We start from the raw sequence: 12,769 nt of genomic DNA, 5'->3' as shown, positions 1-12,769 counted from the left end.
TCTAAATTTATTATTAATAAATAAAGGACATTTAAAATAAAATTTTGTGCTATCACTCTACCGCTTACATATGGAAGCCTGTTTCCGCCACTGAATAAAAAAAATATTTTTTTATTGTTACTCTTTCTCTCACTATTCTAACCTTTTTTTTTTTTCTCAGAATTGTGTGATACAAACTTGCAAGAAATGAAGTCAGGATTGCAAGATGATAACTTGCAATTCTGACTTTATTTCTTGTAAATGCGAGTTTATATCTCACAATTGTGACTCTTTTACAATTCAGACTTTTTTTTCTCGTTATTGAGGAAAAAGTCAGATTTAAAGATATAAACTCAGCCTTTTTTTCTCAGAACTGTGATAAAGTCAGGATTGTGAGAACTCGCTGATTTTTTTTTTCTTCTCGCAAAAGAGTGTATATCATAATTCTGACTTTGTTTCTCAATTGATAAACTCGATTGTGAGAAATAAAGTCAGAATTGTGAGGAAAAACTTGAAATTCTGACTTTATTTCTCACAAATGCAAGTTTATATCTCACAATTCTGACTGACTTTTTTTGTAGAATTGAGATTCTGACTTTATAACGAGCAGTTGCGAGTTAAGTCTGAATAGTGAGCTAAATTCATTATTCTGAGAACATGTCTTTTCCCCCTCAGAATTCAACTCGCAATTGTGAATTTATATCTCTATAATTGCGAGGAAAAAGTCAGAATTGCCCGATATTTCTGACTTTTTTTTTTCTTGTAAAAATGAGTTTATATGTCACAATTCCGACTTAATTTCTCACAATTACAAGCTTATATCTCACAATTCTAAGAAATAAAGTCGGAATTATTAGAAAAAATTCTAAATTATGAGATATAAACTCACATTTGTGAGAAATAAATTCAGAATGGCCAGATACAAACTCATAATTCTGACTTTTTTTCTTGTGACTTGAGAATTGTAACAAACTCATTTGCGAGAAAAAGTCAGGATTGCAAGAACTTTGTCACAATTCTGACTTTGTTTCTCTGAATTAATATAAACTCAATTGCAAGAAATTCAGGATTGCTAGACGCTAACTTTATTTCTTGCAATGAAGAGTTTATATCACAATTCTAAGAAAAAAAGAGAGTCAGAGTTGTGGGATATAAACTCAATTGCGAGAAATAAAGTCAGGAATGAGGAAAAAATCCTCACAAAAGCGAGTTTATATCTCAGTTCTGACTTTATAACTTGAAAACTGGAAGTTTATATCATGCAATTCTGACTTTTGCAAGGAAAAAAGTCAGAATTGTGAGAGAAAAAGTCGTCATTTACCCTTTTTTTTCAGTGGCAGAAAAGGGCTTTTTTTTTTTTTTTTAAAGGCATTCATTTTTTGAAAATATTTGACAGGAAATTCTACAGTGAAGCAGAGATTCCATTTTATTATAAAGGAAAAGTTTATTAGTCTAATTCCTTTAATAAAATTAGAAAACCATCTGATTAATTCCTACATACAGCAGTTTTGCACTGTGAACTATAAACCACAAGATATCTCAAACTCTTTTGAATGTTTATTTCAAGTTTGAATATTTCCATGGCACCAGTTACAAGGGACTATCAGTGAAACAATTTCTGTATACCATTTTCATGGAAGGTTTCCTACAGTACAAAGATGGTTTTGGAATGAATCTGACTTAACAGGAACTGCATTTGGCACATAAATTGTGTATATAGTTCAAATATTCATATATTAAGGAACCGAACAGCAACCTTCAGTCCCAAATAGAAAAGATGCAGATTACAAAAAACACGCCCACAGATGGACATCTATGCATAAACAAATGTGCATGTATATGCATATCTGTTGAGAGGGCTGGCAAAGTGACAAAAGCACAGTACAGTAAATGAAGCGTGTTGCCACCACTGATCTTTACAGGATCTCAGCGCCATAGTAAATCTTAAAGCTACGGTTCAGGTGAAGTCAGATTTTACCAAATCATTTGGGAATTTGGATGCAAGCATGTAAGGAGCAGTTCATTCTAATGATGATGAGATTTAAAGTCCCTGGTAGAGTATTTAGCAGAACTTACTTGGAATGCAGTCCAAATCTGTTAAAGATCAGCAGCCACTCAATTCGATTTCACAGCTGTAGCCAACAATACCAGATCTTGAACATTTAAAATCACCAATTTTAATAGCTTTGCTTGAAGCTGTAACATTGTTCATGCTGTCAAGGTATATTTGTAGCTAGTGAAGTGCTTTATCTGCAGTGTACAGTAAAGTCTACTTTTTATAAGTGTCATGGCAAGTGTTCAACTTGCATTATACTTACACTTGCATACTAAGAAGCATAAAAATACTTCTGTACAAAGTTCACAGAGGGACCTTGTGAAATAACCCAGTTAGTTGATTACACAAATGAGCCAATTTAGCTGACAATTGTCCTTTACAGAACCCTTGCATTCATCACAGTCAAACCTGGCCATTCCGTACAGTACAAGAAAATTATCTAGAGACGAAAGTATGAAGTAGAAGCTCGCAAGGACAGTGCTAGCAATTGCCCTTGATCTACTAGTCTAGGAAGGAGGAGCGCGCTAGTTGTGCAATAGGATTTCAAGGATGTAGAGAAGCTAAAACTTCAAAACAGGACGCTGACAGTTCAGAATCCAAACAAGATGACGAGGGCTCACAATGAGTATAAAATGTAGCAAATTTTGGCAATAGTCGTCATATAAAATGAGCCTTTTAGTTAAAATGCAATTTTGCGTCTAACTTAAAAGGAAATGGATTCATTCTGAACATCAGGTAGTCCGACTTGCTACACAACAGCACAAAATCCACCAAAAAGATTAATCCGTATGATTCTAGAATTCAGGTTATTGCTTATTGAATGGCGCTGCCATGCAGGACTGACCACTGAGGCTACATAAATGCTGTCAATGAGTAAAATTCGATCCACTTCAGTTCTATTATTTTTCAAAACCGGCTCAAAATCCATTTATTGATCTGAATCAAGATTATCGTCAATAGCATGCAAGTACCCTTCAGAGCAACGCTTGTATTTTGTACTGTGAAAACAATCGTTTGATCAGATTCTACAAAAATATAAATGGATTATTGTTATAATTTGGCACATCAGAGATGTTATAAATGCATGCATGAGTACTTGTCAAGATAAGAGACATGCATAACTCCAATGGCCCTCTTTCTTTTTAATGCGTTACTGCTACGGGTTTCCATGCACCTCATGTTTGTCGTAGCTAAAACCAGTTTCAGCTTCTGTAGTTGGTGGAAGACAGCGGTTCTATGAAATGGTTATAAAGGCATGTGACCCAACTGCACAACTTGGCTAGTCAAACAAATTACTGTTAATCACTCATGTGACAATTTGATCATTTGCACCACATGATTCTTAGGGAAGCCTTTTTCCGCCACTCAAAAAAACGATAATTGCAACTTTTTTTTCTTAGAGTTGCATGATACAAACTCGCAATTGTGACCTTTTCCCCCCTTACAATTGCGAGATATAGTCAGAATTGCAAGATAAAAACTGACTTTGTTTTTGCAATTTTGAGTTTATATCTCCCTTCTGATTAATTTCTCAGAAATCAAGTTTATGTCCTGCAATTTTGAGTTTATATCCAGCAATTTCAGCTTTATTTCTCACAATTCTGAGTTTATTTTGAGTTTTTATCCTGCAGTTCTGACTATATATCTTGCAATTCTTGACTTATTTCTCGCAATTTTGAGTTTATATCCCGCAATTTCAAGTTTATCTCACAAAGTTTTTTTGAGTTGATTTTCAGAATCCTGCAATTCTGAACTTATATTTAGCAATTCTGACTTTATTTCTTGCAGTTTTGAGTTTATATTGTGCAATTCTGACTTTATTTCCCACAATTTCGAGTTTGTATCCTACAATTTTGACTTTATTTCTCAGAATTGCAAGTTTATATCCCGCAATGCTGGCTTAATTTCTCCGATTTGCAAGTTTATATTATGCAGTTTCGAGTTTATATTCCATAATTCTAACTTAATATCTTGCAATTCTGACTTTATTTTTCACAATTAGGTTTTATATCCCACAATTCTGACTTTATCTCCCTTCTAATTAATTTCTCAGAAATGCAAGTTTCTCTCGCAATTCAGACTTTTTCTCACAATTTCAAGTTGATATCCTGCAATTTTGAATTTATATCCTGCAATTTTGACACTTTCTCGCAATTTTGAGTTCATATCCCGCAATTCTCACTTAATTTCTCCGAATTGCAAGTTTGTATCTCGCAGTTTTGAATTTATATCCTGCAATTCTGACTTTTTTCTTGCAATTTCAAGTTTATATCTCACAATTCTGACTTTATTTATAGTTTTTATCCTGCAATTCTTGACTTATTTCTCGCAATTTCGAGTTTATATCCCACAATTTCAAGTTTTTATCTCACAATTTTGAGTTTATATCTCGCAATTTCAAGTTATCTCACAATTTCAAGTTTTTATTTTGCAATTCTGACTTTATTTCTTGCAATTTCAAGTTTATATCTCACAATTCTGATTATTTCTCATAATTAAAAAGTTTATATCCCGCAATTCTGACTTTATATCTTGCAATTCTGATTATATCTCACTCATGCATTTCTTATATATATATATATAAAAAAAAATGGATCTGTGTGATAAGTCACAATTCCCTTTTTTGTTATTTATTCAGTGGCGGTAATGGGCTTCCATAGATTCTGGCCTCATACACAACAGCAGATTGTGACTGGTGGATTGAAGCACGTTCATTTACAATAACTGTACTAGTAAAGCCAAGCTTGTGAGCTGTCACAAACTAATGCTATATTTAAAAAGCTGCAGTTATTTTAATTTATCGTAGTGTGGTTACCAATGTAAGATCTAAAACATCTCCCTTAGTTGTAATTACCACTGTCTGTTAGTAGTCTCTCAATCAAATGTCCGCTCCTTCTGCATTTTGCATTAATTTACTATTTTTTGCTTTCTCAATTACAAAAACAATCACATCAATAGCAGTTTCAAGGGGTAGGCATAACATAGAGTATGTATGGTAAAATAAATCCCCTGTCCAACTGGCATGCCACTGGAAGAATCGTCTGTCTTCAAATAAATACTATAGACGAATCAGGACGTAGTGTACTAAAGACTAAACCCAGCCCTCTAGTACATATTGCCAAAAACATCAATTCATTAAAATATGAGCATACACACACAAACATACACACACAGTCTTGTGTATAAATCATCAGTATTTTTCGAATGCAGGGCCTTTACCAATATACAAAGCACAGGGACGGTTTTTTCAATGCTGGTTAAGTGACTGAATCGTAAATGGATTGTGGATCCGGATAAAAATCTTTTCCGTGCCTCACTTGACAGAAACGCCATAGATTCTAGACCTCATCTGGAACACAGAGCTAAAAAAGGTATAATTTAATTCTCAATAACAAAATAACATTTCAGTTTTCTGTTAAAATATACATGGAAAAAACTGTCGATATATTAGGAAACTAACTACTTTTTGTACAAAAAGTACAGCATTGTTATTGTAATTAAGAATAATCATAGCATGATATCCACAGAATACAAACTTAAGAGCAAGGTTGATATGGAATAAAAAAATTATTACTTTATACAATGGGATTTCTTTCTTTCTATTAAGAAAGACTCAGAATGGAAATTAAAAAATAATAATAAAGCAAATACACATACCCATGAAAAAAAAATGTATGTACTTATTTCTTAAAAACCAAACCCTTACAGTATTGCACATCTACTGTCGCTAAACTGGATCTATGGGTGCTAGTTGCTTTTAAATCAATCGTGATAACTTTAACAGATACTGACAATATTGGGTCACATGACAGAATACAATTTATACCAATTAATTTTTTCTGAAAGAACCTTTTTTTAAAGAATTCTACTTCACAGCTTGCTACCGCCTAAACACAATTATATTCCTAAAACGTATTTGACACCCTAAAACTCAAGCCACCAAATACAGAACTCAAATGTACCCATCGATTTTATTCAAACATCATTTCCGGTCTTTCCTCAGCTTTCACTTCCAAAACTTGCACATTCTTACCTTACATATATAACCCTCTGCTGATCTGATCATTGATGTGGTAAATTATAGCAGCCTTCAGAATTTACTAAGAGTTAAATGACGGATGGATATGAATTATGCATAAACTCAGAAAAGCATTGGTTTTCGACTTTCTCGTGCTTTCCGAACCCACTATACCGTACCAACTTGACGTAATGCACCACATTCTTTAATAAGACTTTAATAAGTATTATTTTCAAATAAATAAAAATGAAGGCAACATTCTCTTGTTGCAACAAAATATTTCATATTCCCTATCTAAGGAACAATATATTCTTCTAAAGTCTTTGAATTAAGTTTTATGTGTTTTTTCTTGTTTTTTTGTAAAAATAAAATACCTGAAATGACCTGAAATCCAAAAATAAGGAAACGGAAAAACAAAACAAAAAAATTGTCTTTGTAAAAAAAGAAGACAAAAATAAAGGTGTAAAAATGGGCGGGGGAGAAAGAACGAAAAGTGGAAGAGAAGAGGAGCTGTGGGCCTGATGGTTCACCGTGTGTCAGCAGGAGTGTCATGAAAGAAGCTGGGTTCATGGGACAGGTCGATGCCCTCCGTCTCGCTCTCTCTCTCTCTGTCCACGTGTTTAGCGTCTTCTCGACCCCAACAAGGGAGGCTTTACGAGCTTTAGTGCCTCATTTTCACTTGTTAATGAGCAGCCCGCCCACCCAGCGGAGCTTGCAGGCAAACCACCGTCTGAGGGGACAAAAGTATTCGTAATGGAACTGCTCAAACTCGGGGGTCTGGCGGATATCACGTAAAAATGCAATGTCAAGGTCGGACTCAGTGAGGATGATGAGGAGGAGGAGCAAGACAAAGAGGAGTCCAATGGTCACAAGGAGCAGACGGAGTACACTTAAAACAAACTTATTCACCTGTTCCGTCTCGCTGAGCGCGGCCTCCCTGCCCGCGCTCTGCGCTGGGCCCGCGACCCTACTGTCCGCTCCTAACTCGCCCATGTCGCCCACGCTGGGCGTGCCCGCCTCCGACTCTTTCTCCTCCTCGATGCTGCAGGGGGCGCCGTTGATCTGGCGCGAGACCGCCAGCTCCATGCTGTGCTCGGCCACCGGTGTGGGCAGCACGCTGTCCGAGGGACTGTAGGTCTCATCGGAGATGACCGCCGTCCCGTCGCTGGAGTCCGCCGCGTGGCTCCGCGAACGTGGCATGAATGAGTCGCCGTGAGACATGGAGCGCACGGGAGTGGAGTGGGCGCTGTCCCGCAAGGATTCCAAACCTAGATGGAAAGAAAAGGAAAGGTAAAAATTAAACATGCATGTGTTGTAGAAGTATGCCAACAAAATATACCTTACATGGGGCCCTATGAAATGTTTTATTTTTTCCCAAATTTCATAATTTTTCCCCTAATTTTTATATATATATATATTTTTTACAATTTTTCTAAACAGTTTTTTAATGGTTAAATTCAATTTTATTCATAAAAAAACCATGTCTAATTAATTGAAATCATGAAACCTGAACAATGTAACTGCATTTCTATGAAATGTTATTTTTTTTCTCATTAAATTTTTTTCAGCAGCGTTTTAGTGCCACATTAAAAAAATGTAAAAAAAACAGTCTGGAAATAAAGTCTAAGTGTTTTTCGTAAATTAATTACGAAAACAAACAATATTTTGAGAGTATATTCCTATTGTGCATGCAAATAGCCCGGATATATATATATATATATATATATATATATATATATATATATATATATATATATATATATATATATATATAGCGAAATACAAACAATATGTCTATTACAATGTGTCTTTCACGCTCTTTAAAGTTACGCCACAGATCGTTATAAGCGACTGATATACAGATATACATTTCAACCTTTAGAACGTTTTATTGTTTTTAAATAAATACATCAGGAATGAAAGATTGGATGCCACAGACGTTTTTGCATGAAAAAGTAGTACCAAAAGCATAAAGCTTATTGCTATTACTAGGTGTCTGGCGCACTATATAAATTATGAATGCAATCGAAGACGTGAAATTATTTCCAAGCATACTCTCCTTGTGAGTATAACACATGGTATGATTTCTGCTAATAATCCTACATATAATTAAATAAATGATGGTGGTCTGGCAAGTTCTCCCAGTGCTCCCAATCCAGGCCAGTTGCATTTAATTTTTTAAACATTTCAACTTTAATCTCATAATTTTAGATTTTTTATTTTTTATTTTTTTACCAGGCACTAAAATGTTGTCATAATTTTTACCAAATTAAGAATTTTTTTTTTTTAAAAAAAACATTTCAACTTTAATCTCATAATTTTAGATTTTTTTTTTTATCTTTTAACCTGGCACTTAAATGTTGTCGATTTTTACCAAATTCAGTTTTACATTAATTTTCTGAACTTTATTTTAATAGTTTATTTCAATTTAATAATCAAAAGCATCTCGAAATAATTAATAATTAAAAAACGTCTTATTTATTGATTACACTGTGTTGTGTGTTTACATTTTTCTGGTAAATATTCCTTAAAAATTATGTTTTGATAAATGTTATTACCAGTACTACTATTATTACACTTTTATTACACTTTTTACTATTATTATACTTATCTTATATCTGTCACAATTTCTTCAAGTTAAACCAAACTTTTATTTTGTTTCTGTTTGTTTGTCGGTAGTTATGGTTTTTCTTACAAGAAATGGTAAAATGCTCATGATCTCTGAGCAGTTCTGGAGATGTTTATGTGGCAAATGTTGATAACACTTGGAGCATCATGTGACTTCGGTATGTGTAGTAAACAATCGAGAAATGCAGAACACGCATGATTCGTATTTAAATAGTATTTTGCACTAGTCCATATCACATTTTGATTTTAAGGGTAAGATTTATTCATCCAAAATTTAGCTAATTCCCCTGACATTCCGTGTTATACAGTAAACTGACTGGATTCCACAATTCGTGTTTTCCGCATTGCGGAACTCCACCACAAGCCTTGATACAGACAGGATAGATTCTAGTTTTTATATTGTTTTTGTATAACCCTACTATCTGAATGTTGCAGCAAAAATCAAGGCTCATAAAACCAGGCAACCTTTTTCCAATCTTCTATTGTCAAATTTTAGTAAACTTGTGCAAATTGTAGCCTTAGTTTCCTGTTCTTAGCTGACAGGAGTGGTCTTCTGCTATTGTAGCCCATCTGCTTGAAGGGATCTGTGTTTAGAGACGCCTCGGTTGTAACGAATTATCATTTGAGTTATTGTTGCCTTGAACCAGTCTGGCCGTTGTCCTCTGACCTCTGGCATCAACAAGCTATTTTCACCTTCAGAACTGTCAGTCACCGTTCCATATAAACCCTAGAGATGGTTGTGTTTGAAAATCCCAGTAGATCAGCAGTTTCTAAAATGCTCAGACTAATCTATCCGCCACCTTTCTTTCCCATGTTTGATTCATGGTTTGAACTTCAACAGATTGTCTTGGCCATGTAGCCAAAACATTAGCCATTTTCAGCATCTTATTCTAGAGCCTGGGTTTTAACCAAGACCTCACACGGGTCATTTCATACAATCTGACAAGCAGCAATTGCAAAGGACAGGAAAAACAACAAGGTGTGTGCTGTGCTTGAGGGAGAATAGTAGAAGGGTCTCATGCAGGTGACAGACCCAAATCCCAAATGTAGTAATGCGCTCGGAGCACAGTAGACTAGAGCTCTAATGTGAAAAGACATTTGCCAGCTTGTTTGCGCTGATAGACACTGTACTTCAAGCCCCTACAGGCCTCAGCAAAGCACTGGCAATCACACGTATTGACAGGCAAACAGCCAACTTGCTGAGGTGTTGTAACAATTAGCAGCACACGGTCAATCAAAAAGACTAGAACTCATTATAAAATGGATAGTTCACCCAACAATGACAATTCTGTCATTAATTACTCACCCTCAAGTCATTCCAAACCAGTAACACCTTTGTTCAGCTTTCTAACCCTTGTAGCTTCTCATAGCTTCATAAAATTAAGGTTGAACCACTGATGTCACATGAACTATTTTAATGATGTCCTTACTACCTTTCCAGGCCTTGAACTTGTCAGTTTCGCTGCTGTCGATGCAGGGTCAGAAAGCATTTGGATTTCATCAGAAATATCTTAATTTGTGTTTCAGAGATGAGCGACATGAGGGTGAGTAATTAATGACAGAATTTTCATTTTAGCTACTAACTTAAATACATCTTGAGATACCAGTCTATTAGAATGCAGCACAGAAGTTACATGATATATAGAACTCATCTGAGAGTGGATGTATATTTCTGTTCTTAAACATAACTTTAACACCATGATGTTAAGAGGATTCGTCACAGTAGTGACCACAGAGGCCACAAAGTGAGGATGTTGCAAATCTCCCATAAATCCTCATGCTTCAGTTCTCCCGTACCCTTTTTCCTCAAGGAACCCGAAGTAGAAAAGCATATCGTTTTGCTGAGCATTAGGTTCTTAAGCGTGTCATTGCAGATGTGTTACATCTCTATTCTGACGTGAAGGGATTAGGATTTCATCTCTTGACGACCTGACATTTTACTTCTCAAGCAAAGGCCTCATTGACAATATTAAACATCCTGCCAAAGAGAAAAATGGTCACACATGAAAGCACATCTGCTTTAGTGCATATAGCTGAACTCAGCTCTCATTTATCTGAGTTTGAAGAAGCCTGGAATTTAACAGCTCAGGTTTTACTTGAAATATAAGAATACGGTTGCAAGACGAAGCATGCAAAGGCTTCATATTTACCTCTACTTCAACATTAATAAATGATAAAATAGTTCACATATCTGGTGTTCCTTGCACTATGCTGTGACATGAGCTGAGAGAGCATTTAACGCATCAAAATAATTGATGTCTGTAACAGCATTTCCAGGGGTGAATTGCTTCTGTATTGAGTCTAGATGTTCTTGTATCACTAAGCTTCAGTTCATAATAGGCGAAGTGGATATTATCATCCTCCTCTCACCATGTTTCACAACTGGAATTAGGTTTTAGTTTTAGTCTGCGGTCCTCCTAACATAATGTTCCAGGCAACCCGTTACTCGTGTTTTTCCAACCTTCTACCCGTGAAAGTGCATCCGAACGGCAGTCAAACCCGTGACTTCCCACTCGTGAACTCGTACTAGATCGATGTACTCCCAGTTCCGAGTTCTGTCACGTGACATAGCCCGCGAAACCACTGTGTCAGCACCTACGGGTGTGGTGTTTATGCAAGTGGTACACAGTGAAAAAATAGACATTGGGACAATATTAATAATATTTTAATTAATTAATAATAATGTAATAATAATAAATGTGCTCAGACAGTTTGGGGTGACTTGCCTGGAACGCTACAAAGTCGTGAGTCGTGATTTGAAGTCGTGATTTACGAGCTCAGAAACCTGCCTGGAACGCAGCATTATTTTGTGCATTTCTGCAACTCCTGCAGTTCTTTTATCAGCTGCATTTCACTCTGTCTTCATATTGTGATGAAAGATTAGTAACAGTACTGCACTGTATGTCTTCCACTTGCAGACTGTGGATTAATAAACACCCAGTAATGTTTCTACAAGCTTATTTTTATCAGGACATATGAGGAAACTTTTTATGGAAGCCAGTTTCCGCCACTGAATAAAAACTAAAAAAGGGTGATTGACTTTTTATCTCACAATTCTGAGAAGGGTATTAGAGAAAATGTATTTTTTTTTCCACTTATTCCAAATTTGACATTTATAACTCGCAAGTGCATATCTTACAATTCTGACTTGATTTCTCAAAAGTTGTTTCTCCATTCAGACAAAAAAGTCAGAATTGCAAGATATAAACTCACAATTGCGAGAAAGTCCGAATTGCAAGATTGCAACAAAAATTGCAACAATTCTGAGGAAAATGTTCTGGGTTGTTCGCTAGTTTGTCTTGCAATTCCGACTTTCAACTCACAATTACAAGTTTACATCTAGCAATTCTGAGCTTTTTTCTCGCAATTACAAGTTTATATCTTGCAATTCTGACTTAATTTCTCAGTATTTAGTTTTAGTCATTTATTTCACATTTCAGACAAAAAAAAGTCAGAATTGCAAGTTTATATCACGCAATTCAAAGAAAAATAATTGAGATGTAAGTGCAATTCTGAGAACAAGTTTATATTTCGCAATTCTGACTTAATTTCTCAATTTATTTTAGATCTCAATTCAGACAAAAAAGTCAGAATTGCGAGATGTAAACGTGTAACTGCAAGTTATAAAGTCATAATTGCAAGATATTAGAGGGATAGTTCACCCAAAAATGAAAATTTGATGTTTATTTGCTTACCCCCAGGGCATCCAAGATGTAGGTGACTTTGTTTCCTCAGCAGAACACAAACGAAGATTTTTAACGAAAACTGGTGCAGTCTGTCAGCCAAATAATGGAAGTTTAAAAGTAAACAAAAACATGCACAGACAAATCCGAATTACACCCTGTGACTCGTGACGATACATTGATGTCCTAAGACACGAAACGATCGGTTTTTGTGAGAAACTGAACAGTATTTATATAATTTTTTTACCTTTGATACACAGCCACGTCCATCTGTCCTGAGCACGACCTTGTCGTCTGGCTCGTTACACATGTACGCGCTCTGACGTAGTATACAGTTGTGGCCAAAAGTTTTGAGAATGACACAAATATTAGTTTTCACAAAGTTTGCTGCTTAACTGCTTTTAG

General features: G+C 35.4%; 1 protein-coding gene across 1 annotated transcript in view; it reads right to left on the bottom strand.

The window, feature by feature from the left end:
- Positions 1-3,075: 3,075 nt before the first annotated feature.
- frmd5a (FERM domain containing 5a) overlaps positions 3,076-12,769 on the bottom strand; it is a 161,882-nt gene continuing 152,188 nt past the window's right edge. Inside the window, exon 14 of the mRNA XM_073850104.1 lies at positions 3,076-7,321. Coding sequence (XP_073706205.1) covers positions 6,729-7,321 — 593 coding nt within the window. The 3' untranslated portion in view covers positions 3,076-6,728. The remainder of the gene's footprint in view (positions 7,322-12,769) is intronic.

The sequence above is a fragment of the Garra rufa genome, chromosome 11, assembly GCF_049309525.1.
Source record: "Garra rufa chromosome 11, GarRuf1.0, whole genome shotgun sequence".
Taxonomy (NCBI): Eukaryota; Metazoa; Chordata; class Actinopteri; order Cypriniformes; family Cyprinidae; genus Garra; species Garra rufa.
This window is presented reverse-complemented; position numbering and strand designations above follow the sequence as displayed.